The 27080-nt window shown below is 46.7% G+C and overlaps 1 protein-coding gene across 1 annotated transcript; it reads left to right on the top strand.

The window, feature by feature from the left end:
• Positions 1–210: 210 nt before the first annotated feature.
• Positions 211–25251, top strand: LSM12 (LSM12 homolog). Its single transcript, XM_037135188.2, has 5 exons — positions 211–414; positions 2201–2334; positions 20467–20576; positions 22056–22182; positions 22938–25251. The coding sequence occupies exons 1-5, from the start codon at positions 291–293 to the stop codon at positions 23028–23030; spliced, it is 588 nt and encodes a 195-aa protein (XP_036991083.1). The 5' UTR covers positions 211–290; the 3' UTR covers positions 23031–25251.
• The last annotated feature ends 1829 nt before the right edge of the window (positions 25252–27080 follow it).

Here is a 27080-nt window from a genome sequence, read left to right as displayed (position 1 = left end):
TCTTTCCCTTTTCATTCCACGTAGGTTATTCATCTTTAACTTCTAAAACGGACTCAACAATTACTTTACCAAGCGGGTACAGTACCGCACAGTGAACTCTAATTATTCAGCGTCCCCTTTATTTTCTCTTCCTTCCTTTTCCTCCTAGGCTCCCGCCCCACCCAGCGCCAGACCACGCCCCGACGTGTGACGTCATCGCGCCGTGCGTCGCGGCGCGGCGCTCACTGGGCGCCCGGCTTTCGCCCGCTGCTGCCGCCGCCGCCGCCGCCGGCCGCGGCTGCTCTCCCAAGATGGCGGCTCCTCCGGGCGAGTACTTCAGCGTTGGGAGCCAGGTGTCGTGCCGGACGTGCCAGGAGCAGCGGCTGCAGGGCGAGGTGGTAGCCTTCGACTACCAGTCCAAAATGCTGGCTTTAAGTATCCTTCCGTGCGTGGAGCCCGAGGCCGGGCCGGCGTGTACGTGCGGTGGTGGAAGGGTGGGGGACGACGGCAGCGGCTGGGGCCCTCTCCGGGCCTAGGGGCGACCGGCCACCGCGGCGCCCGGAGCGCATGCGCACGGCCCTGAGCTCCCCTCCCCCTCTCGTGGGTCCCTCGATCCTCTTTGGGGACCCTGTCTCCTCCCCCCACCTTGTAGGAGCTGGGCCCCGTGCGAGGGGTCGGTGGGTGGAGGGGGGCTTGACACGGGATGGCTTTTCGAGGGGGAATGATATGAGAGGGGACACAGTGATCTGGAGAGGGGCTGGTCGTGGGAGGGGGTTGGGAGATTGGAACCTGGATAGAAGGGGGGCGGATAAAATCAAGTGGGGATGGGGTGTGTAGAGTAAGGAACTGCTAGTAGGGCAAGGGAAGAATATGCAGTTTAGGATCGGGGTGTCTACTGATGGGATTTGGTCCAAGAAAGCTGATGGGGTGGTGACCAAATGGGCCTTGCCTGTTTGGAGGGGAGAGTAACTGAAAAGCAGAGTTCACATCTGAACTGGGGATTAGGGCTCCTTGTGCTGGTTCGTGTGTGTCTGCGTGGTGCCATTGGGGCCGAGGAGTGCTGAATTTTAGGTTTCTCAGTCATTTGGAAATTGCTGTTCGGGGGATGTTTACATTGGAAAACTGGTTCAGACAGAGAACCACGTTTTTCAGGGGCTTATGTTGATGTGTGGGTTACAGGTGAAAGAGTAAGTTATGTTCTGATGCTCAGCCGAGCACACATGGAGTCCCATAGAAGTAGCCTCCCCTTTTGAAAGTAGCAGTGATACATGGAATGGAAAAGGTGGCCTGCTTCTTTGGGGTGGAAATGATTTGTGAGTTACTCCAGGAAACTCAGTCTTGGAAACAAAATATTTCCTGGTTGTAATAAATGTACCACCCCTTCCCCTTTTATTTGAGCCATAAGTGGGCTTAAGTTTTTTTGTTGAGTAGTAATCCTTTATAGCATCTTTCAAAAGGAAGTTTCCTACTGAGTCTGCTGCATTTGAGTGGCAAGGGTTTTAATTCATTTAACCACTAGTTGTAGGTTTCTAGCTTAGGAAGCAAGAACAATTGCTTTTTTTTTTTTAATACAAGAATTTATACCTGGACCAGATAGGACCTTTTAAATTAGTGGTTTAGATGGAAGGGTTTGGGAATGAGGAATTAGTCTGCTTTTAATTGGCATACAGTATGCTCTTAGTAAATGGTTGGAGATTGAGTGGAATGAATGAATGAATGGGTTAACCAGCTGGGTCACCTGAGTCAGCTTCTTTTGTAGTGTAGGTCTATAGTTTTCTCCTCTGCAAAATGGGAATTCTCAAATCTGGAAAGGTGATGAGCGCTGTGCAGCCAAAGGGAGTGTTACACCAAGACCAGAAAGCATTGATTGCCTCTTCTGTGTGGTTCCTTAAGTTCAAGACAAAGAGTGTACACAAGGCATTAAAGCCACATTATGCCTTTCCATTAAAACCGGTTGAGAAGGTGACAGAAATCCTTTTGTGGCTTCTAATTTTAATTGTATGTGGCTTTGAAAAGCTTGAGATCTTTTGATTATGAGGTTAAACAGAGGGAAGGTGACAGGCAGAGATTTCATGGGGAGAGAGTGATTCTTGTAAGGCTGCCCGTCTGCTGGTGGCACACCTTTACCCAAGCCTTGTGTGAATTGTGTTTTCCATGTCCCTTTCGGGACGTGTCAGTGCTTTGCTTGCCCGTGTTTTCCTTAACTTTGTTTTTTCACCAGAATGTCCCTCTTCCAGTGGAAAGCCCAACCACGCAGACATCTTGCTCATAAACTTACAGTATGTTTCAGAAGTGGAAATAATTAATGACCGAACAGAAACCCCTCCTCCCCTAGCTTCACTCAATGTTAGTAAGGTAAGAACTTGAGGGTAGCTGGCTCTCTGAAATGGTGGGAAAATGGAGTCTCATTGACTCTTGGTAATACATACATTATTCATTGTCATTTTTTCATTGACTTAAAATTGTTTCTTCTGATTTCTTTTTTTTTAAGGAAATTTTTTCTTTTTTCTTTATTGGTTTTAGAGAAAGGTGGAGGGGGGGTGAGAGAGAAACATCGATTTTTGTTTATCCATTCATGCATTCATTGGTTGGTTCCCTTACCCCTATTAATGCCCAAACAGAGAAGTAAAGTTGAGAGCTTGCTTTTGTCCTTTGTGAAAGAGGGCTTTTTTTTTTTTTTTTTTTTTTTAAGCTGGAGTCCATTAGCGAACTTCTGGAGTTGGTGGGGTCAGGTAGGGCAGTTGTCTGTGAGACTCCTGAGATTGTGTGTGCGTGCACATGTGAATATATATTTGTCCTATCTGTGTAGGAAGGGAGGAAGGTAAAGAGTGTTTGTCAGATTCTCAGAGAATCATGACCTACAGAAATCTCTAAACCACTGCCCCGGAGCTTCATTATGATCTTTACGTTTGAATTTTGAGGTCTAACAGAATTAGAGAGTTAGGATATTTTACTCTGTGATGCACAAATTGATCTCTGGGAACCCCCAAATCACTTTTTTGACACTTCAGTTCAATCAGCCAAAGTTCATATTGAATAATTATCATAATAATACCCCAAGCCTTCTTGTAGCCTTTGCTGTCTCCTGTACTTGAACGCTCCTTCCAAAACAACTGGAGCCTGTGCATCAGGACTTAGGGAAATGGCACCTCTTCTAAGGAGTCTTTGCTTACCCAGGCTAAAGTAATCGCCTCCATTATTTTCTCGTATAATAGCTTATCCTTCGAGATAAAGTGACTTATCATTTATAGTCCATCCTGGGACGGTCTCTGTGTTTTACATGGAGACAAGTATAGATCAGCATGTCCTGGGTGCATTGGGACCTAAGGTCACCCTAGTCATAGCCTTTTGGTAATTATAATTGTGTATCATTTGTTTACTTTCTATCATCAAATTTTGTTTTGTCAGGATGGGAACTACACTTGTTTTGTTTATTACTGAATATATAGAGCATTGCGCAGAGTAGGTGTTCAATAAATATTTGGTGAGTGAATAAGTTAGGCTTTCAATTTTAGTAGCATCTGTCCCTAGGTCTCTTGAATTGGTGTGATGGAAGTTTTTCCCTCAAGAGAAGTCTTTTAATAATGTGTATTCTCTCTCTTTTTTAAAAAAGATTTTATTTATGTATTTATTTATTTTTTAGAGAGAGGGGAAGGGAGGGAGAAAGAGGGAGAGAAATATCAATCAGCTGCCTCTTGCAGGCCCCCAACTGAGGGCCTGGCCTGCAGCCCGGGCTTGTGCCCTGACCAGGAATCGAACCAGCGACCTTTCAGTTCGCAGGCAGGCCCTCAATCCACTGAGCCACACTAGCCAGGGCATAACATATATTCTCTTGCCTGTCTTGGGAAAGTGGTGTGTTTGCTAAGAATTGAGCAAAGCAAGGAAATACTTGAGCAGCTGAAACAATGGATGGTAACTGAGGCTAGCAGAATGTGGTTACCTCAGATACAGAACTCCCTTCTTTGCAGATTCCAGGGAAATACATTTTTTTAGTGATGGCTGTGGATAGATTGGGAAGCATCTTGGGTTTCAGATTAAAGGCTGTTGCGGACAGAACATCCCATTCTTAGAAACATAAATATTTTTGAAGTCCTGGCTTGGTCAGGTACCTCCTTCTAGAGTATAGGCACTAATTAGGTTGTCTTTTATTATCTGAAGAGATTTAAAAAGATTGAAGTGAAATAGTTTATTCCTAGTACGTTGAGAGAAGTACATTTTAAGTTATTCTTAGGTGTTTATGTGGTATATGGAGTCTTTTACTAGATCAATGACTTTCAGCGATTAGTAGAGGAAAGATAACCTGAGAAATGATTTCTCCAGATTTGAAAGAGACTGACGTCTGTGCTGTGACCCACAGGTCACATCTGAGAGGGCTCAGAGTGGGTGGGTGGGGTCGTTAAGATGTTCTCTTACATTTGACCTCAAATATAAATACAGGGTGGGGCAAAGTAGGGTTACAATTGTTTGTACAAGAATGAATGAATATTACAAAATAATCTGTTTCATGTACTCACAACTGTAAACCGACTTTGGCCACGCCCTGTAGTTGGTGGTTATTTACTTTGTAGTTTATCTTTGCTTTTATGATTGTACTTTCTGCTTGTCAGTTTTATTTGTTTACTAGCACTGTTGTGAGCTAGGGGATTATCCCCTTGTTGAAGAAGGCAACAGGAAGTAATAGGTTGAGGAATACCGGAAATCTTGACTTCTTAACCTTGTGGCCTGCTTGCCAAGTCTTGAAAAAGGTATGCTGGGAAGGGCTGTCAGAAATTAAAGTTAGGTTGGAGGGCTATCTTTGGATTTCTTTTCAGTTCTTCCAGTTGTAGAGTTGTTCATGAGTAAGCTGTATTGGTTTCCCTTGAAACCAACCTTCAAGGCTGCTGTGTGATTCCTCCTTGAACTCATTTAGGGTTAGAAGAGCCTGCTGGGCTGTCACTGGAAACAGTTAATCTGGGCAGCTGTTAACATGGTGCTTAAATGACATGAAAAGATCATCTTATTTAAGAGCATGGACTTCGGGTTTTTTAAGATGGAGGATTGTTTAAGCATGTTAGAAAGAACCGAAGTACCCCGAGTTCCCCGAAAGAAAACTGTTGCTGCTCACAGTCTAGGGGAGTACTGTCTGGGACCTCCACTTCCGGTGGAAGATACCATCACATATTGGCTCATCTTGCTGACGTAGTAAATTGCTCTGTTTAATTGAACCTGTTGATATAAACTGTGTATTTGTTTACTCCGACCCAGCAGGAAATGGAAGAGAAGGCCTTTTAAAGGAAATACTAAATTCCAGCCCAACTAGAGAAGGTATGAACTAGCAGTTGGAGATGAGCCTGTTTTGCTTTCTGTTGGCAGTTCACTGCGGGCTGAGAAGTCCTCTGTCTGTCCACAGCAGTGGGATGTAAGAGGAAGCTTGGAAGAGGACAGTGGAGTTGCATAAGGTGGAAGTTTTGAATATCATTTTCTCCACAGTAACATTGTACCTCTTAAAATGTTCCAAATTTCCTGACTGTTAGACAAAAGCACTTGAATTAAAGTACAAAAGCACACCAAAGCCAAACATAAGTGAGGTTCAGTTTATTTACTATGTGGCTTATTAGTTTGCTCTGTCATGAGGAAAGCCAAAATATTGCTTGAGGGTAAAAGCCCCAGGGTCCTCATGGTAAGGTGAATTAAGGGGATTCTTAACGAGTTCCTGTGAACTGACTTCACTCCTGGTTTTCGGGGGATAAAGAATGTGCACGGGTTAGTAGTGCTCACAAAAGATGATTTGGGCCTTGACCAGTGTGGCTTGGTTGGTTGGTCATGGTCTCACAAAGCGAAAGGTCACTGGTTTGATTCTTGGTCAGGGCCCAGGCCCAGGTTGCGGGCTCGGTCCCTGGTTGGGGCGAGTGCGAGAGGCAACTGATCCATGTTCCTTTCTCGCATCGATGTTTCTCTTCCACTCTTTCTCCCTTCCTCCTTCCCCTCTCTCTTAAAATAAAAGATGATTTGGGACATGTCAACATTAACAAAATATTCTTTAATGTAGCATTTATCAAACATTTACTGAAATCTGTTTTTGGAGAAGGCATTGCAGTGAGCTGGGGACCTTACCTTACTTCTTTCTAGTGCTTTGTAGTTTCCGAAGACCTTTGACACATCTCATTTCATCCTCACAGCAGCTTTCAGTGGTCTTGAGAGTGTGTTCTTTTCCGTTTAATTTAACAGACGATGAAAGTAGTCTTACCTGCTTATGTGACTGGTTCTAGATTATATGACCAGTGGTGTGGGAGCTGATGCTTGCACGTGCCACGCCCCGAACTAGCCATCGGTAGACATCTCATTCAACGCCAGCAGTGGCTCTTACGGGGCGGGTACATCACCGGCTCAGAGAAGAGTGAACTGAGGCTCAGACAGGATGAGTCACTAGCTCGAGGTCATACAACCGGCAGTAATAGAGCTGGGATTTGAACTCAGATCTGATACTTTGACGGCAGGGTTCTGTGTTTCTCCTGTTGCTGTGTTTTTAGCCTAGGGAGCTGACGCGGTAGTTGGGGACGTGAAACGAGCACCTAAATATCTGTGGTCCTGAGTAATGTTTCAGAGAGACACGTCTGCGTTGTGTGGTCAGGGCCAGTCTGTAAACAACACTAGAGGAATACTGGAACCAAGCAGATAAGTCGGGTTTTTTCCCCTCTCAATTTAAAGAAAAAAGATTTTAGTTATTTAGAGGGGGTAGGAAGCGAGAAAAAGGGAGAGAAACATTGATGTGTGAGAAATACATCAGTTGGTTGCCTTGCATGCCCCAGTTGGGGACCTGGCCTGCAACCCAGGCATGTGCCCTGACTGGGAATGAACCAGTGACCTTTGGGTTCGCAGGCCTGCATTCAATCCACTGAGCCACACCAGCCAGCGCAGACAAGTCTTTAAAGTCACTTCTCTGCCATTTAGCCTTGCTGAGCATCAGTTTCCTCACTGGAAAAATGAGGCGGTGTTAGTACCTGTCTCATAGAGTTGTTATGAGGACTGGTCCAGTTGACTGGACTTAGCAGATGTTAGTTCTCTTCTCCCATGCCAGCTGCGTGTAGCCATCTGGTGTTCCCGAATTACGGAGTAAGGGGCAAGAGGGGGAAAGGGTGGCAGTGCAGTGATGGGAATGCAGCCGAGAGCATCGATGCTATGACTGTGTCAGTCTTTCCTGGCACCGGACCCACATTCATTCAGATACTGGAACTTGCCAACCCAAGGTTGGGGAACATCAGAGTTGTATTGGATACCATTAATATGTAATAGCTTATAATTAAGAGGTGTTTTTAATAAGAGACTTCTTGTTGGTGTCCAGAATTAACTTGAATTTCCAGGGCAGTGTTCCGATGTGGCATCGTTAGGTGAGCACTTGCCTGAGTACTTGGAGGTTAGAGTGGGCCGTCCCAGGACCTAGGAGGCTGTGCTTTCCACCGCTGAGACTCCGAGGAAAGCGCTCATGGATGCAGCCGAGACAAGTGTATGACGAGTTCATTTGTTCAGATAAATTCATCTAGTGCATTGAGTGAGATGTAAGTCTTACTACTTTGCTGAGAGCACTTTCTGGAGGACACATTTGTGTGTTAGGGAGGCAGGAAAAGGGACAAAGCACAGAAAATTGAAATCCATGGACAAACTGTCAGCCTCTTGTATTGTTTTATTACTTGTTTAAACCTCACGAGGATACAGTGAATGATCCGATGGAACTAGGAAGAGATTTGAAGATCTGATCATCTTCAGTTCCTGGTAATGGGGAATGAGTTGGCTGCCTTTGGATAAACGTGATATTTGGAGATTGGTGAGTGCGCGGAGGGGCCTGGTAAGGCTGAGAAAGTGGAAGAGGCACAGAGTTCACTTTGAAAAGAAATGGACATCCGTACTTTACCGTTAGGTGTGATAGCACACCGAAGGAAGTCCCACCACTTTCAAAGCTAAGATTGAGCATAGCCTGTGGGACTCTGGTTATTCGAGGGTTAGTCCTCAAGTATGAGTAGCCTCCTGGGGGAGCTGATAGACACTGCATTGTGGCCTGTGTTCGTGGACTTACGCTGTTAGCTAGGCCCTTGACGGTGTGTTTTGACCCTACTGTGTTAAGGTACGGAGCTGTCGCAAGGCTAATGGGATAACCTGGCCGCCGCAGGTTTTGGTGTGTGTGTACTGGCAGGGGGTATTCATATGTGTAAATGTAGGAAGGGAAATACCTGCTTGTCTAGTGAAAGCAAGATTTGTTTTTAAGGATTTTATGTATTCATTTTTTATAGAGGGGAAGAGAGAAAGAGAGGGAGAGAAACACCAATGCGTGGTTGTCTCCCATGTGTCCCTCATGGGGGACCTGGCCCGAAACCCAGGCACGAGCCCTGACTGGGAATCGAACCAGCAACCCTTTGATTCACAGACGTGCACTCAACCACTGAGCCACACTAGGCAGGGTGAAAGCAAGACTTTTTTGTTAAAAATTTTTCTGGCTTTTAGAAACTATAGTGTATAACAGTTATCCTGGCTGGTGTAGCTCAGTGGATTGAGCACGGGCCTGCGAACCAGACAATCGCGGTTCGATTCCCAGTCAGGGCACATGCCTGGGTTGCAGACCAGTTCCCTGCAGTCCAATTCCCAGCAGGGGGACGCATGAAAGGCAACCATACATTGATGTTTCTCTCCCTCTCTCCTTCCCTTCCCCTCTAAAGATAAATAAATAAAATCTTAAAAAAAAAAAAAGAAAGAAAGAAACTAGTGTATAACAGTTATGTAGTTACACATAACCGTTATTAACCTGTTTGTTATCTCACTTGATAAAGGCTACACTCCCAGGTTAGAGTCCGCCGGTGAGTTCTGCACCCGACTCTGGGCAGGCAGCTGTTCCCTATGGACATGGTAGGACGATGCGGCGGGGGCGAGGAGGAGCCCCGCACTGCTTGGTAGTGGTAGTGTCGAGTGAAGTCGGAGCGGTAGAGCAGGTCCCATTCAGCGTCGTTCAGACTCTGGGGTTAAGCTGGCAGAGCCACGTTGGGGTGCAGTGCTGTAGGCTGGGGCCGACGGCCCAGTTCAGTTCGTGCACGGCGCTGCTGACCCGGTGCCGCAGGTCCCGGGGAGACCGTCCTGCGTCAGGTCAAGAATTTGGTTCAGAAGAGGGCTCGTTTTCTCTTCTTTCTTTTTTTACAAAAGATTTTGTTTCTTTCTAGAGAGAAGGGAAGGAAAGGAGAAAGAGAAGGAGAGAAACTTGATGTGTGAGAGACATATTGATCAGTTGCCTCTCACGCCCTGACCTGTGGACCTGGCCCACAACCCAGGCATGTTCCCTGACCCAGAATCAAACCTGCGACCTTTGGGTTTGCAGGCCAGTGCCCAATCCACTGAGCCCCACCAGCCAGGGCAAGGGCTTGCTTTTTTTCTTTTTTTACATTTTTTATTATTTATTTATCTTTTTAGAGAGAAGGTAAGGGAGAAAGAGAGGGAGAGAAATACCAGTCTGTTGCCTCTTTTACCCACCCTGATAGGGACCAAACCCTCAACCCAGGCATGTGTCCTGACTGGGAGTTGAACTGACGACCTTTTGCTTTGTGGGACGACACCCAACCAACTGAGCCATGCCAGTCAGGGCTGAAGAGGGCTTTCTTGATATCATGGGGGTCTGGGAGTCTTGATATCATGATTATCAGAGCTCCTGTCCTCCTGAAAAGACAATTGCTGAGCCCGGGTGCCCGGGCAGAGCTGTGCCATGGTGTGTTATTGCAGCCACTTCTGGACTTGGTGTCTCTGACATGGAGACAGTTCAAAACAAGGACTGCACTGTTGGGTCAATGGTGGCATCTCTTCGGTGTTAGGAAAGGGACATTTAACTGGTTTAATTTTCCTGGCAGAGAACAGGCATGGGTGGGGGGAAATGGTGCAGTTGTCCTAGCATTGGAGTTTTGAGACTAGCTTAGGTTAATACCAGAAACTGTCCTAGAGGGTGAAGCAGGTTTTACCTCGACTAGAAAATTGAAAGGCTCTAACCCAAGAGCTAACAGTGTGGTGTGGTAGACTGTGGGGAGTTTGAAAGAACTGGGGTCTTTTTAGAGCTGGGCTGCTAATGAATTGTGTGACCTTGTGCTAGTCACTTAACCTCTGGGAACTGTCAGTTCTGTGAATCACTAATAGTCAGGGTTTCTTCCTTGCACCCACCTTCCCTGTCGCTGCCCCCCCTCCCCCCAGGTGCTGGGAATGTTAGGGTAGGTAAGACACTGCCTTTGCCCTCAGGAACTCAGGCCTGTTGGGACTGGTGAGGGCAGCAGCAATTATCTGAGTGGTGACACGGTGGCAGTTGGGTGTCGATGGAGGTGTGGGCAGGGGGCTGTGACAGCACAGAGCGGGGCAGCAGACTCTTCTGTAAAGGTCCCTTCGGTAAACATTTTGGGCTTTGTGGGCCCTGCGTTATCTGTCAGGATCACCCAGCTTTGCCTCTGTAGCGAAAGCGGCTGCAGACAATGTGTAAACGGATGGGCACCGTCACTCCCGTAAAACCTAACTGAGAACGTGGCTGAATTCGACTCACAGGCTGCTGTTTGCCCACTCTTGGCATCAAGTAGTGGGCATCTTAGGGAAGGCTTCTCAGGTGTAACAACGGGGTAGGGTCTTGAAGAATAAATGGTAATTTATTAGATGAAGGCAGGGAAGTTAATATAATCGAGCTGATTTAGAAGGTGCTCAGTTTGTTCATCTCTTCAACTCAGAAACTTGGTTTTCTGTTATTGAGCCAAACTGGAGGTGCCATTGTCGGTGTCAGGTGCTTTACAGTTGACCCTGAAACAGCGGGGGGGTAGGGGCAGCAACCTCCCCGGCAGTTGAAAATGCGGATATAACCACAGTGGCCGTCCACATATGCGGAACTGTGTGGGTCAGTTGGACAAACTCTGCATATAACCGAAACTTGTGTTGTTCAGGGGTCAACCATATGCCTTACTGAACTCCCAACAATAACCTTTCAGGCCCTGGCCAGGAAGCTCAGTTAGAGCATTGTCCTGACATGCCAAGGTTGTGGGTTCAATCTCCAGTCAGGGCACGTACAAGAATCAACCAATGAATGCATAAATAAGTGGAACAGCAAATCTGTGTTTCTATCTCCCTCCCTCCACCCTTCTCCTCTCTTTCTCTAAAAATAAATAAAAATTTAAAAAATAACCCTTCAGGATGGGCCCCAGATGAACTAAGGCTCAGGAGAGGTGATGCGTCTCGCTCAGGTTCGCTCAGCAAGCTAGTGAGTGGTGGGCAGGGATTTGAGCCGCAACCTCTTTTTGGGGGCGGGGGCTGCTGTTGTGTTTGCTTCGCTTTCTCTGCTGTCTTCAGAGTCCAGGGAGCAACAGCTGTGGCATTATCACTATTATCGAATAAAATCAACACTTCACTCCGTAAGTGGAGCCCCCATTTCGTCACACAAAGTCAAGACATTTTCAATGTGCTTATTTCAGTTAGGTTTTAGAAAGTGCTCCGTGTAGGACTTACAGCCTCTTTAGCAGCTCTTAGAGAAACCAGAAGGGAGAACTCTACCCTCATTAGCTAAAGGGAGGTTGGAGTATATGTGTTTTTCTGAAACGACCCACAGGCTACTTTCTTCCTAATAATGATGATGGTGTAGTGATAGTGTTGACAGCTAGTACTTCGTATAGTGCCTTACAGCTTTCCTAGTGCTTTCACCACGTTACCGCCCTTAGTCCTCACAGCCCTGGGCGACGTGGCTGATTTGAGTGAATACTTCAGAGGTAGGTTGTTACAGTCGAATTTCAACTTATTTCCCAGCCAGTTTTCTCAGTGACAGAGCCAGTACTGGGTTCAGGGTCTCGGGGCTAGGAAATTACTCTGTTGGTGCCCAGGAGGTCGATTATAGCTGCAAATACACTTGGTGATGTCATTGCAAATAAGTTAGCAAAAACTATTGACTTTGCTGCCAACTAGTTTTTGTTTCAAACCATGTGGAAGGGAGAACTTTGCTTGTGGCACTGACCGACTGGGTGCTGGTCTGTGCCTGATGGCAGCTTTGCACTGGGTTGATCAGGCTGGTGCTCTGGCCACTGGGCTCAAAGCAATCAGCATATCTTCTTTTACCTTTTTGAAAAAGATCCTCACCTGAGGATATATATTTACTGATTTTAGAGAGAGGAGTGGGGGGGGGATTTTGTGAGAGAAAAACATCAGTTGGTTGCCTCTCATACGTGCTCCTGCTGGGGGTCTAACCCGCAGGCTTTTGGAATCTGAAATGACGCTCCAGCCAACTGAGCCACCTGGCCAGGGCTCAGCATCTTGACATTCACGTGTAGGAGGGTTGCTTGACTTACCTTCTGTAGTCTTGTATGTCAGAAAATGGTGGGTCCAGGGACTGCCCATCAGAATGGACCCGAAATGCTTCTCTCACAGGATGTGTTTTTGAAAACATTCCTGCGAATTACCTTTTTTGTTTTTAAAATAAAGCTTTTGTTTATTTTATTTTTAGAGGGGGAAGGGAGGGAGAGAAACATCAGTGTGCTGTTGCCTCTTGCACATCTCCCCCCCAACTGGGGAGCCATCCCGCAACCCAGGCATGTGCCCTGACTGGGAATCAAACCGGCAACCCTTTGGTTCACAGGCCAGCTCTGAATCCACTGAGTCACACCAGCCAGGGTGCTGTGGATTACCTTTAACAAAAGAAATGAAGAATGTCCTTGACATTTAGGGTGAGACTGGGGTCCTTTTCAGAAGAGACCCTTCACTGAAAGGTAGACAGTTGTGTTCTGTGGGGACATTGATGGAAATGCTAGAATATGCTGATAAAAAGAGAAAGTGGAGGCTGAGTCTTGAGACATTTTTCCTTTTTAAAAAATATTTTCTCCCTGGCCAGTTGGTTGGAGCATCATCCCATGCACCAGAAGTTGCAGGTTTGATCCCTTGTCAGGGCACATACAGGAGGCAACCAGTCAGTGTTTTCCTCCCTCTCTCCCTCCCTCTGTTTAAAATCAATAGACATATCCTCGGTTGAAGAGTAAAATAACTTTTTCTTTTGCGTTCAAATTGATAACTTTTTAACAATAATTGAGGCTTATTCCTCTTTGATGGAACTGTTCAAGTAGAGTGCAGGGTTAAGGACACAGTCTCTGGAATCAGACTGGGTTAGGGTCTACTCTCCCACTTGCATAGCTTGGTAAACTTGGGCAAGTTCTTAACAGCTGTGCCTGGTTTCTACATCCATTAAGTAGGAGTAATTTTAGTCCCTATTTCATAGGGACTTCTCTTCTTGCAGAGAAGATGTTTTGTTTTGTTGTTGCTGGGGTTTTTTGTTTTGTTTTGTTTTGTTAAGATTTTATTTATTTATTCTCAGAGAGGGGAAAGGGAGGGAAAAAAGGAGAGAAACATCGATGTGTGAGAGAAACACACATCGGTTGTCTCTTACGCCCCCAACTGGGGACCTGGCCTCAATCTAGGCATGTGCCCTGACTGGGAATTGAATTGACAACCTTTGGATTAGCAGGCCAGCACTTGATCCACTGAGCCACACCAGTGAGGGCTTAGATAAAATGTTTAATACATGTGAAATGTAGCTTTGTGCCCAGCGTGGAGTAAGCTCTCATTGAACAAGTCTAGCTCGTAGAATTTTAGTGTTCACTGTCAGGCCTTTTCGGCTTACTGTTCCAGTGTTTGATTCAATGTTTTCATTTATTTTTATGTATTCTAGGACACAACTTCGAGTGGGATACTATATTTTTTGAGTTCTCCACTATCCAAGGTTATAAAGAACAGTATTTTATTAGAAATGTTCATATAGGAGTTTTCAGCTAGGGAAACTAGAAGACTTGGGGGTATTGGTAGTTGGAAGAAACACTTTGTAAGAGATTGCTTTGTTGCAAAGGATGAGGGCTTTCCAAGAGTGCACCCCAGAATTGAAATAGCCAGAGCAAGCATGGGTTCTTAGCGTGCCAGCTGCTGTGGGCTGCTCCAGTCTGCCACCCCTGAGCCCCACCAGGCCTTGCAGGCGGCACTGGCAGCTCCAGGGCAGCAGCTGCTGGGCTTGCTAACCCCTCGGTAAGGGCAGCTGGTTGGAAGGCCCGAGCACAGAGAGAAGACAAATTGTGAGTGGCTCATCAGAGTCAGTAGGTCACATCCAGTGGGTTCCTCCCCAGGCTCTGCTTCCCTTGTTGTATCAGCTGTCACAGCTAAATACTTATAGGAAGAATCCCTCTGGGTCTCCCACAGCACCTGGACTTTCCTGGACTGGGTGTGTGGAAATAAGATGGCTCAACCGGTGACTGATTAACGAGATGAAGTGTGTATTGTTTGGATTTTGTCATGGCTGCTTCCTCTACTCCAAGTCACTTAGTACAGGAAGAGGTGTGTGCCATTGGTGTTTATTAATTCATTGACTCAAGGGGTAGCCAGCAGCAGGCATGACTAGAAGTCTTTAATATTGATGTGCTTTGGTGTCAAGTTCATGCACATTTCTCTTGTTGCCCACATCAAGTACTACGTATAAAATGGCCCCAGGAGGAAGCACAGGTTAGTAGACTGGGAATAACTGTTTTTACTGGGAAACATACAGAATGAAAGAAGAGGCAGCTAAGCACGTGTTGTCTTGTGCGGTCATCTCAGTTGATTCACATGCACATTAGTAACAAGTATTTGTAGGTTTGTGCTTTTTGCTTTGTCTGAGCCAGTCATACTCTTTTTTTTTTTAATAATTTTTTTAAAGATTTTTTATTTATTTATCTTTAGAGGGGAAGGGAATGAGAGAGGGAGAGAAACATCACAATGTATGGTTGCCTTTCGTGCATCCCCTGCTGGGAAGTGGCCTGCAGGGAACCGGCCTGCAACCCCGGCATGTGCCCTGCCTGGGAATTGAACAGCGATTGTCTGGTTCGCAGGCCCGTGCTCAATCCACTGAGCTACACCAGCCAGGGCCCAGTCATACTCTTGAAGTTGGTGCCTTTAATATTCTTTGAGATTCTAAGCAGTTAGTACTTTAGTTTTGATCAGGAGCGGCCAGCAGCCAACAGATTGGCATTGAGACACGGGTGTGGTATGGTGACCGTCACTGCATTTAACTATCGCAGTCCTGGCGCCCTTCCCACCTTCTTCCCTAAGGCCAGCTTATTGGTTCCTTCTGGTAGTTTGACAATACTATAAACTTACTAATTTGGAATAAGGACCATTTACAGATACACATTCGTTTACTGAAATACAATGTGGGGAAATTTAGATCTGTATAACAGCTAACTTGAGCTTCACAAAAGGAGGCTTATCCACTTTTTTTTAAAAAGATTTTATTCATCTTTAGAGGGGAAAGGGAAGGGAAGGAGAGAGGGAGAGAAATATCAATGTATGGTTGCCTCTCGTGCATTCCCTGCTGGGAACTAGCCCGCAACCCAAGCATGTGCCCTGACTGGGAATCGAACCTCAATCCCTTGGTTTTCAGACTTGTGCTCAATCCACTGAGCTACACCAGCCAGGGCTATCCACTTTTTTTTTCTTTAATCCTCATTCAAGAACATGCTTATTGATTTTAGAGAGAGAGAAAAGGAGGGAGAGAAGTGGGGAGAAGAAACATCGATCATTTGCCTCTAGCACACACACCAGCTGGAGACAGACCCGCACCCTGGGCATGTGCCCTGACCAAAATCGAACCTGCGACCCTTCAGTTTGCAGGAGGACGCTCCAACCTTGAGCCACAGCGGCCATGCGCTTATCCATGTTTGCATCGGTTTTTGGGGAACATGTCTAAAAAGAACAAGATAATCTCCCTCTCCTCTCACCCCCAATTTTGAGAAGAAACACTTTTAAAATATTTTATTGATTATGCCATTACAGTTGTCCTATTTGCCCCCTTCATTCCCCTCCACCCTGCACACCCCTCCCCCACCATTCCTCCCTTTAGTTTATGTGCACGTGTCTCAAGTTCTTTAGATTCTATATTTCCCATACTATTCTTGCCCTCCCCCCTGTCTATTTTCTACCTACCATCTATGCTACTTATTCTCTGTACCTTCTCCCCCCTTCTCCTCCTCCCACTCCCCTGTTGCTAATCCTCCATGTGATCTTCATGTCTGTGGTTCCGCTCCTGATCTAGCTGTCCTCTTAGTTTGCTTTTGTTTTAGGTGTGGTTCTTAATAACTGTGAGTTTGCTGTCCTTTCACTGTTCATATTTTTTATCTTCTTTTTCTTAGATAAGTCCCTTTAACATTTCATATAAGAAGGGCTTGGTGATGATGAACTCCTTGAATTTATCTTATCTGAGAAGCACTTTATCTGCCCTTCCATTCTAAATGAAAGCTTTGCTGGATAGAGCAATCTTGGGTATAGGTCTTTGGATTTCATGACTTGGAATACCTCTTTCCAGCCCCTTCTTGCCTGTAAGATCTCTTTTGAGAAATCAGCGGACAGTCTGATGGGAGCTCCTGTGTAGGTGACTGTCCCCTTATCTCTTGCTGCTTCTAGGATTCTCTCCTTCATTTTAATCTTGGCTAATGTAATGATGATGTGCCTTGGTGTGTTCCTTCCTGGGTCCAACTTCTTTGGACTCTGAGCTTCCTGGATTTCTTGGAAGTCTATTTCCTTTGCCAGATTGGGGAAGTTCTCCTTTATTATTTATTCAGATAAGTTTTCCACTTGTTGCTCTTCCTCTTCCCCTTCTGGTACCCCTATAATTCAGATGTTGGAACGTTTAAAGATGTCCTGAAGGTTCCTAAGTCTCTCCTCATTTTTTTGAATTCTTGTTTCTTCATCCTTTTCTGTTTGGTCATTTTTTTTCTTCCTTCTGGTCTACTCCCTTGATTTGAGTCCCAGTTTCCTTTCCAGTACTATTGGTTTCTTGTGCATTTCCCTTCATTTCAATTAGTTTAGCCTTCATTTGTTCCTCTAATTTGTGACTAAAATCAACCAGTTCTGTGAGCATCCTGATCACACCAGTGTTTTGAACTGTGCATCTGATAGGTTGGCTATTTCTTGGTCGCTTAGAGTTATGGGCTCTGGGGCTTTGAGTTCTTCTTGAGCCATAATGTTTTGGTCTGTTCGTGCCTGTTACGTATGAGGGATGGAGCCCTAGGTGTTCACCAGGGCGGGGCCACCCAGGTCGCTGGGTTGTGCTGCTGTATGTGGGGGCGGGGTCAGAGAAGGGCATTAGCAGTCCCCTTTGCTGCTTCCCGGCACTGGGGCCTGCACGGTCTGTCTCACTGCTTGCTCCTTCGCCTGGTTTATCTGCGCATGAATGTGTGTCCATGGTCAGCCTGCTGCCTTGTGCCCTCACTGGATCTGCCCATTGCCACCCCACGCCTGGGATCTGCCAACTGCCGCCTGTGCTTCTGGGTCAGTCCCACCGATTTTTCCTGCCCGACCCCATTCTGCCAGCCGCTGACTCCACCCCTCTAACCTGTCTGGCTGAGTCTGGCAGAGTCTGGCTGAAGGGTTCGTTGTTTTCAGACTTCCGTACAGTTCAATTTTCTGTGTTTTGGTTGCATTTTTGTTACTAAACCTTTGTTGCCTTTAAACTTGGTTGTGCGAGGAGGTACAGTGTTTCCACCTACACCTCCATCTTGGCCGGAAGTCCCCCGAGAAGAAACACTTTTTGATTCTTTTTGTGAGGCTAGTTTTTTTCAGACCTAGTTGATGGGATTCTCTGTGGAAGAAATGTACCCTGTACAACTTCCCGGTGAAAGGAGATGTGTTGAATATAAGATATTAGCATTTTTCAGATTGCCATGAAAATATAGTATGTAAACTGACAGCTGGAGGTTTCAGGGTTTGCGTGAGTCTCAACCCTCCCAAAGCACACAGTTGCAGGCACAGGGAGGGGAGTTGAGGATGTTGGAGCAGATTGAGATGCTGTCAGCTCACACTGCTTTTCGTGGGTTTTTCTTTGTATCATTTGGCTTTTGGGATCTGTTTGCACTATGAGTTGACATGGAGAATGACCTATTCTGCTTTGCTTTCAGAGCATTTAGGAGAGATTGTGCAACTGGTATCAGGGTCAGGGGTAGGGGTGTATTTTGAAATAATTGTGCTATAACTATTGTGTTCCTGTTATGCAGGCTGTCCAAAATAATCACTTCTGGCTGAGATTTATATCCATTTTATTCTGCCTCTAGCAGAAATTCAGAAGTGACTCCTCTGTCAGCCTCCTCCCCTCACTGCCCTCTTTTGGCTTAATTTGTAAGTTCCATTCTTAAACATTCTGCATAAATGCCTGGCTTCCCTGAGCTGACTCTCTCTCTTACTGAATGGGTGATGTTATGTTTTAACCTACTGTGTAGGTGATGAGGATATTTTACTCTGAGTAACCAGACTGTCTAGTTAACACAAGCTTCACAGGAGCAACTTTGTCTGACCCAACATTGGGCGATGTTTTTGGTTTTCAGGGATAAACATTTTTTAAAAGACCTCAAAGTGAGATCCTCCTGTGTGCTTGCAGAGTAAACATCTGCCTGACCACCAGGTGCTTCCCAGGAGCTCTGCAGGAGCTTGGTTAATCCAGGCAAGCTCTGCTGTCCTCCAGTTTTTCCTTCTTTCCCTGGAGACTTCAGACATTCTGCACGGTTGGCGGGAAAGTGGGAGTCAAGGAGACTCCTTGTTACCGGGCTTTTCTTGATGACCGAGTAAACTTTGCTTGTCGCTACTCAGCATATACCACCAGCGGTTCTTTTTCTGAAGAAAGCGAGTGCTTTCAAGCCGCGAGGCTTCCTTGCTTCAGTGGGGATTGCCAGTGCTCAAAGGAATGCTGTCAGCCCTGGGTTTTCTTTTCTTTGTGAAGCTGTAGCTTGGTGGGGCCAAGTGGCAGGACCCGGCTTGAACGATGATTTACTGCTGCTCTCTGTCTGTTTTCACGTCCTGGGGACCTTGTGAAAACGGAGCTCTGGCTTCAAACCGCCCACAGAGTCTTGGCCTTTCTTCCCTCTCTGGCCTGGGGAGACCGAGATGACAGTGTGTCTGAGCTGGCTGTTCTGTGCTCGGGTCCCTTCCTCCCTCATACAGTCTTCTAAAGTTCAGAGGCAGGGATGAGACTCCCCAGTTCCTAAGAACCTAATGGAGGCCTCCGTTTTTCATCCTCACAGTCAAACCCACACCTCAGTGAAGTGCTTCATTTTACCAGCAGGCAGTTAAGACACTTTGCTTACTTTTCCCGTGTGGAATGATGTTTGGTTCCTGGTTGAAAGGGTCACTGTTAAAACAGAGTACAGATGTTTAAGAATTCAAAGTATCTAGGTACTTTGGGAATGTGTTGGAGGTATGATTACCTCTCTTTGTATTGAAGGAGCTGGTGTTTCACAACAAGTTGTGTGTTTGTGCACATGTCTCTAGTATGCTACGGCATCAGCACACGATGCTGTTCATACATGCGGAAATCTCCACATCATTTGACTTTCAGATGCATTATCTCTCTTTCATTTTATTTTGGCCATCTTGTCCAGCCTATTCGTTTTGTCTCACACTCAAAACACATTTGTACTTCAAACCTATAGTAACCAATAGTGTTCCATGGGGATCAAAAATGTATTAGAGAAGCCCTGGCTGGTGTGGCTCAGTGGATTGAGGCGCCGCCTGTGAACCAAAGGGTTGCTGATTCAATTCCCAGTTCGATTCACAAGCCTGGGTTGTGGGCCAAGTCCCCAGTTGGGGGTGCACCAGAGGCAACCACACATTGATGTTTCTCTTCCTCCCTTCTCCGCTCTCTAAAAAATAAAATAAATAAATAAGTAAATAAATGTATTAGAGGAGCCACAGGAATGACAGGGCCCCAGCCCTGTGGGGAAGTGTTGCCTATTCTGAGTTTCTTTTGATCAGCCTGTGATTGTCCCACTAGAGGGCAGTTCAGGAACAGATACGAGGTGGCGAGCAGACCCTTTTTCTAAAGAGCAGGGGCGCTCTTCTGCTCAGATTGAAGGTGGGCAGTGTCCATGGTCAGGTTCACTTGAGTCTTGGCTCCTGTGTGAGCACGGATCACGGTGCTAGAAAGGCAGAGTCTTTAGAGCCTCTGAGTCTGCTTTGCGAAGGTGTGGTAGATGTTAATTTCTAAACACGGGGCTCCAGCAGTGGCTGACAAGTAGTCTTAGTTCTCTTCTTTCACAGAAATGTTCGTGTGACCTTTTACCTCTGACCATCATCCCCTTCCCATCAGGTGGATCCCCAGTTACACTCTTATCACGTTGCTCTGCCCTGTTTTCTTCCTAGCACTCACCACTGTGTAAAGTTGCTTTGTTTGTGTTTTTGTTTAGAGTCTATTTCCCTTGCCCTTTTCTGAGCTGTATCTTTAGCTCAGCACAGTGAGTGTCTGGCACATGGTAGGCATTCATAATATCGGAAGGAAGGAATCTTTGCCAGGAAAAGCAGTAACTGTTCAGGAATATTTTGTGTATTTGTTTCACTTTTGATCGCTGAGAAAACTGAATCTACCCCAAACCTGTCTTTTCCGGCCTTCTTTCTTCAACTTTGGTCCTGTCTGTTGGGAAGAATGAAGACGAATGATTTTCTAAGTCTCTTTTCTCTCCCCCACTCTAGCTTGCCAGCAAAGCACGGACAGAGAAGGAGGAGAAACTGAGCCAGGCCTATGCAATCAGTGCTGGTGTCTCCCTAGAGGGCCAGCAGCTCTTCCAAACCATTCACAAGACGTGAGTTGGGGGATCACAGGGGTCCCTCGTCCTGGGGTAATGCTGCCTGGCTGTGCTCTCTGGGGCGGACTTTCGGGTAGTCGTGTTCCTGAAAGTCACCAGGGAGGCTGGGCGGTGTGTCGATAGCACCTCGGCACCCAGGGCTGTGGGTGCCTGTTGCCATTCCATACAGAGGAACGGTGTAATCATGGACAGGTTGTCTTCCGTGGGTGTCCGTTTGCGGTTTCTTCTGTAAGACTTAGTTTTGGATTAGGTCACCCCTACAGGTCCCTTCCAGACCTAGTAGTTCTGAATTTAGAATTAGTGATTTCTTTGTCTTTTATTATTTTCATCTTGTACCTTTCTCTAAAAGTTTATGCAATTTTATTAAGGAAAAGTTGTATCTGTTTTACCCTTCTCGGTTGTACATTGAGGTAAACACAAGGCGTTAAGGAGAGCAGAAGGCCGCCTGTCGTCGCCTTCTGAAAGATGTTTTGTCACAGCAGAAGTCATTTGACTCGCCACTCGCTTCCCTAGTTGCTGAAAAACTGAAACATTTGACACCCCCCCGCCCCCCTGCTGCCTTCTGTTACCCTGTTTAACCACCTGGGTCTGGTGCGCAGATGGCAGCTGGCATTAGAGTCGTTTGTGGCCGTGGTGGGAGTATCGGAACGTTCACAGGTGTGTGAAGGAGCTCTCCGTAGTGTCAGCTGTCCTGGGCTCCCCGAGTGTGAACTGGAGTGGGTTTTCCCGGTCTGGCAAGAGCCCAGCTGTCTGATGATGGAGAGGGACCGGTTTGGGGAGCGGCTTCCCTTTTTGGCAGAGCACAGATCACAATACGATGGGGAATGACGGCGAATTCGTTCTTCTGGTTTTCCCCCAAAGTGCCATGTCCCCCTAGCGTGAAGGTTGGCAAACAGCCAGCAGGCCAGATCTGCGTATTTGTTTATACGTCGTCTGTGGCTACTTTTCTGGTGCAGTGGCGTAGTTCAGTGGTGGTGACAGAGATGGTATGGCCTTCAGAGCTCAAAATATTTGCTCTCTGGCCTTTTACATAATAAAAAGCTTACCAACCCCTACCTAACCCCTGGGCTGCTACTTAAGTTGACTCTAGTGGCCTGAGCCTAGCTCTTATTTGTAACTCAATTTGGTTTGGACTTCTAAGGCTGCTAGCAAGTTTGCTATGGTTTTCCAGGCCCTTAATGCTTTTTAAAAATATATATGTATAATCTTTGTTATATTTTTTTCCGTTGTCATTTAGTCCCCTTATATCTCCCTCCTAAGGCCCCTAATGCTTCAGAGCAACACTTCTGGGCCTTCCTCAGAGTAAACGTGCATCAGTTTCACTGCTGTTCCTGGCCAGTGGTGCCCAGGAAGTGTTTCTTGGCCACTCTCCCTATTGGCTAGTGTTGGCTGAGTGGTGAGCTGGGAACTTGGGGTCAGCAGGAGGTATGGGGTGCCCGCAAGAGATAACTTTCATCTGCTCTTTTTTCCTTCCAGCATTAAAGACTGTAAATGGCAAGAAAAAAACATCATAGTCATGGAAGAAGTTGTTATTACACCCCCATATCAAGTGGAAAACTGTAAAGGCAAAGAGGGGAGTGCACTGAGCCATGTACGCAAAATAGTAAGTAAAGGAGCCATGAGACTTTAGGTAGAGGGTGATTCACCCTTGGCCTTCACCCTCCAACCTCAGGGCAGGACAGTGCGCTGCAGGCCCTGCCACCAACACAGCCGAGCGGTCCTGCTTAGCCTCTCTGCCTCCCTGCAGGGCGCTGCTCTGTGGCTGTGGCTTGGACACTCCCACGGGGGTGGAACCACCGGATAGTAACAGAATAAAGTGAGCGGTCGTTTGCAGTGTGGCCCTCTGTGTGGGGCTTTTTGGAATTCCTCTCATCTCAGCCTGGATTCTTCTCGGGAAGGGCTGGTGGGAATAAATCAGTTGCCACTGGCGTCCCTGACCCTGCATATGGCATGTGACTTCTTAGATTGAGTTGTAGCATTTATAAAAAATCGTTGAAAGACCAACATTGTGGATGTAAAAAATTTAAGACTATAATCCCCCACCAGCGTTCCGTTCTGCACTTGTATGAAGAGGGGAGAGGGATTTTCGAATGATAATAATCTCTCTTCAACTTCTGTTTTAGTTTATAGATTCACCTTCTTTTATCCAATCTTAGCTGAAGCTGCAAAAAGTGTGACTGAAAGAGGAGACCCCCACCTGCCTTGCAGGAACAGCCCACAGACAGCAAGGGCAGAGGCACCCAAGTGACCCCGGGGGCTGGTTCGCTGGGCTGGGGCTGTTGAAACCTGGAACGGACGGTTTGAGAGGCCCTCCGTGCCTGGCTCCTGTTCTGACCTCAACTGACTGGTGTCTTTCAGGTTGAAAAACATTTTAGAGATGTGGAAAGCCAAAAGATACTGCAGCGTTCACAAGCCCAGCAACCACAGAAGGAGGCTGCCCTGTCATCCTGAGTCCACATCCACGGAGGGCTCTCCCAGCATCCAGCCAAGGAGGCGATGGTGGTGGCTCCAGCGGAAGCAGGCCGGGGGAGGGAAGGGATCCTGTATTTCCCATTGGCTCTTGTTAACAAAGGGTCGGCATTTCCAAATCTTAGACTTGAACAAACAAAACACCCAACAAAAAAGAACAAGAGAATAATTTAAAAGTTGAACCATTACTTGACTAGCAGACTTCGGTCCACCATGTCCTTTTCACAGCCCCCTCTGGAACGGTCACCTTGTTAGTTTCATTTTTGAAAATTTCTTTCTGGCTCTGCCCTTTCACCTCTGACTTTCCTTTCCTAGTCTGTCCCTGCCATTCTGTTTTTATAAGTGGCTACATTTGCCTTCTGAATGAAACCTCTACAAGAAACTTCTACATCTTTTCCAAAATAAAAGTAACAAGCTGACTGTGATACTTCAGTTGAGACTAGAACAGCAGACAGGTCTCACTTTAAATTTTTCTTTTTTTCTTTTTCTTTTTTTGCACAGGGCATGGCTTGAATTAGTTTTATTTTTCTTAACTTTAAATATATATATGAAAATATATATTAAAATGTTCTCTAAATATTTTCTGCTTCTTGCAGGTCTCTTTTTACTAGATCATGGCCACTCTTCCCACCTCATCCTTCTGAAAGTGAAAACGTATTGCCCTCCCCACCACCCATAGTCAGGCAACTAACCTGACTTAGTTCACAGCAAGAATCTGGCAGCACTTGGCGGAGCCAGTGTGTTCAGATAAGAGTCGGCTCTGAGGGTTCCTGGTGGCTGTCAGTTTTCAGTTTCTATGTGTGCACCAGTCTCACATTGGGCCGAAAGCTCAGGATTCTCCCTGTCTTTTCTCTTACTTCACGGTACTAGAAGGACCTCTTCAGCACTCCCTGGTCTCCTAGATGGGAGAGTCAGCTGACCTTTCTCCAGTGTCCTCTGCAAAACTGTTTTGCGTGGCACACTCCACTCCTCCTTGAGGGGTGATACTCCTTCATCAGAAACCTGGAGTCCGCCTATCCTGACCTCTCTTTAAGTATGCACCCAGAGTCACTAGCCCAGAAGAAGGCTGGGTTGCCTATACTTTCTCTTCTGCCAGCCTCCTACTCTGATGCCCGTCCCCACTCCCTGTAAATTTTACAAGCTTATGAGAGTTTGTATGTGCTCAGCCAGTGGGCAGAGAACCTGGAAAGAATTCTGGACTTTAGCCCACCAGTTTGTCTGGGTCGAGTAACCTGCTGAGAGCTGAAATTGGCACCCGTCGCCCCGTGCCTCCCGGGCAGTCCACTGGGGCCGAGTGGGCCACCTCGGTGTCGGGCACTGAGTGCGGTGTGGGCGACGCTCGTGTGACTGGCTAGAGCTTGGGGGTGGGGTGGGGGTTCACTACTATTTTTTTGGCCATGATCTCTTCCCCCCTTTTTTTTAATTAAATAAATGGATCAAAATTAAATAATTCAAGCCCTGCCTTCAAAATGAATTTTTTTTTAGTATTGTTTAGCAAAAACAATAAAAACCCAAATTTTTTTAACCATCACTCGTGTCTCGGGTTTGTGCGTGCTTTAGAGGCCCCAGAGGGAGGGAGTCTGAGGGTGTGTGCGTTTGGTCTGACTTCCCCTTTGGATTCTTGGCTTCCTGTTCTTTATCCTCTCTCCTCTACTCCCTGAGAACTCCATCCAGAAGTCTGGGCAAAGTGTAGTTCAAGAGGGGCATCCAGGGTTGGGAGTTGTAAGTGGAGTAGGAGAATAAAGGGGCTGGGTACATGCAGAACACCCATTTTTTAAAACAGGATTTATTTATTTTTAGAGAAGGGGAAGGGAGGTAAAGAGAGAGAGAAACATCAGTGTGTGGTTGCCTCTGGCACGCCCCCTACTGGGGACCTGGCCCACAACCCAGGCATGTGCCCTGACCGGGAATCAAACCGGTGACCTTTTCGTTTGCAGGCCGGCACTCAGTCCACTGAGCCACACCAGTCAGGGCAGAAGACCATTTGTAACAAGACTGTTTAGAGGAAAAATGAGAGAAGACTGACAAACTTTCATACTCACCTGCCATTGGCCAGAACATAGTTTAAAGTACCATGCCTTTGATTTAGTCTGCGTGGAAGTGTAGATTTCTGGAGAAGGGAAAGAGGGAAAAGGGAAGAGACCTTGCAAGATCTAGGAGACCTAAGAGGTGTGATTAAAACAGTGATGGCAATTAGGGGGAAGCTCTTGTCATGTGTCCTGTGTTGTCCCTTCCCCCCAGTGGTCTCTAGGTCTGAATGGGAGACGGTGGGTGTAACTTTCTGGTGGGAAGTGCTTTGACTCTCTGGTTTCAGTCAGTCTATGTGATGTGGGGGAACTTGAAGCAGCTGTGGAGATAGTGTAATGGGGAAGACAGGCAGAGAGGTGTAGGGAGCTGAGGCTTTGGAAATAAGTGCTTGGGTTCAAATCCTTACATCTCTGTTTTCTCACTTTGTGCCTCGGTAAGTCATTTCAACTATCTCAACCTTTATTTCCCCAACTGTAAATACTGAATTAATCCTTATCTCCTAGAATTGGCACGAAGGGTTAAAGAAAATATTTTATTATTTTTTTAAAGGTTTTATTGATTTATCTTTAGAGAGGAAGGGAAGGAGAGAGGGAGAGAAACATCAATGTATGGTTGCCTCTCATGGGTCCCCTGCTGGGAACTGGCCTGCAACCCAGGCATATGCCCTGACTGGGAATCGAACTGTGATCCTTTGGTTCATAGGCCTGTGCTCAATCCACTGAGGTACACCAGCCATGGCTAAAGAAGATATTTTAAATGCCTGATACTTACAAGGTGCTCTGCCAGTGTTAATATAAATTATTATATTAATAATAATTTATTAATTGATAATAATATGAGCCTGGTCCTGGGGTGGTTAAATGTGGACATGAAACTGGATTAGATGGTTTCCCAAGGCTCCAGCCGTGTGTCACAAGTCTCTGTTTAGCTGGCATTTTAAGTGAGGCTGATGCTGTTACCTCCCTCACAGCTCTCGCCCCTACCCCTTCCCTGGAGTCCCTGAGGAATTTCTTTGAGTATACTTTGAAAACCACTCACTTTACAGAAAGAAGGGGAGTGAGTGCCACCAGGGTGAGTGACCTGTCGAGGGGACCCTGTAGTGGCAGAGCTGGAACAAAACCCCAGCTTTATCCACCCCTGGGCTCTGCTGCTGCTTTGCGACTTTTCCACACTGTTGGCATGTGTACCGCTCACATGCGTTTGCCAGGTGCAGGATGGAACACCGAGGAGACAGGTGAGTGGCAGGAAAACTCCCCGGAACTGAAAGAACGTGGAACTGTTGACGAGCGCGGTGCAGTGGTCTCCCATTGACGATGCAGCGCCCAGGTAGTTACACACCATCTCCCCGGCTTTGAGACAATCGTGTCCCTCTAAATACACGCACCCCTCTCTGCCCCAGGGCCCGATGGCCTCTCCACGCCTGTCGTTTGGAGCATCTCGTCCATTTGGTGTAACAGCCTCACCGCACCGAGTTGATACTGAATCTGCTGTTAAGTCTGAGTAGCTCATCACTGGTTTCTGTTTAGTGTTTGGAAAATTGCTCAAGCACTTCAATATTGGTCCAGGGATTCCAGCCTGGGAACCACGAATGTAGGGTAAAGTTTCCTTGGCAGTTTTGAAGCTTAAAAATGTGTGTATCCAAATTTCTTCTCATCCATAAGACATTCTGGTTAAGGAGGGAGTAGAGGGTTTTCAGCTGCACACAAATAGAATCTGTTGGTGGACAGGGAGGACCCTGTGGTGGGAAGGTGTAATGGTAGAAGCTGCAATGTTCAAGGTGAGTGGTGGGGATGGTGGTTGGGGCACGCGTTTGGGTATGGGGACTGGTCCTCGCATTTGGAAGGTGAGCGCTGTTTTACGTGCTAGGTCTGTTTTCCTGTCGGTGCTGCAGACTCTGGGCCGCAGAACCCCCTTTGAGGAAAGGACATCGCGGTCCAAACTCGGGGATTTACCGTAATACCAGGAAGTACCTGTCCGAGGAGGAAGGGGTGCGGCTGGGCTGGC

The sequence above is a fragment of the Artibeus jamaicensis genome, unplaced genomic scaffold, assembly GCF_021234435.1.
Source record: "Artibeus jamaicensis isolate MK-2021 breed Jamaican fruit bat unplaced genomic scaffold, CSHL_Jam_final contig_2259, whole genome shotgun sequence".
In the NCBI taxonomy this organism is placed as follows: Eukaryota; Metazoa; Chordata; class Mammalia; order Chiroptera; family Phyllostomidae; genus Artibeus; species Artibeus jamaicensis.
This window is presented reverse-complemented; position numbering and strand designations above follow the sequence as displayed.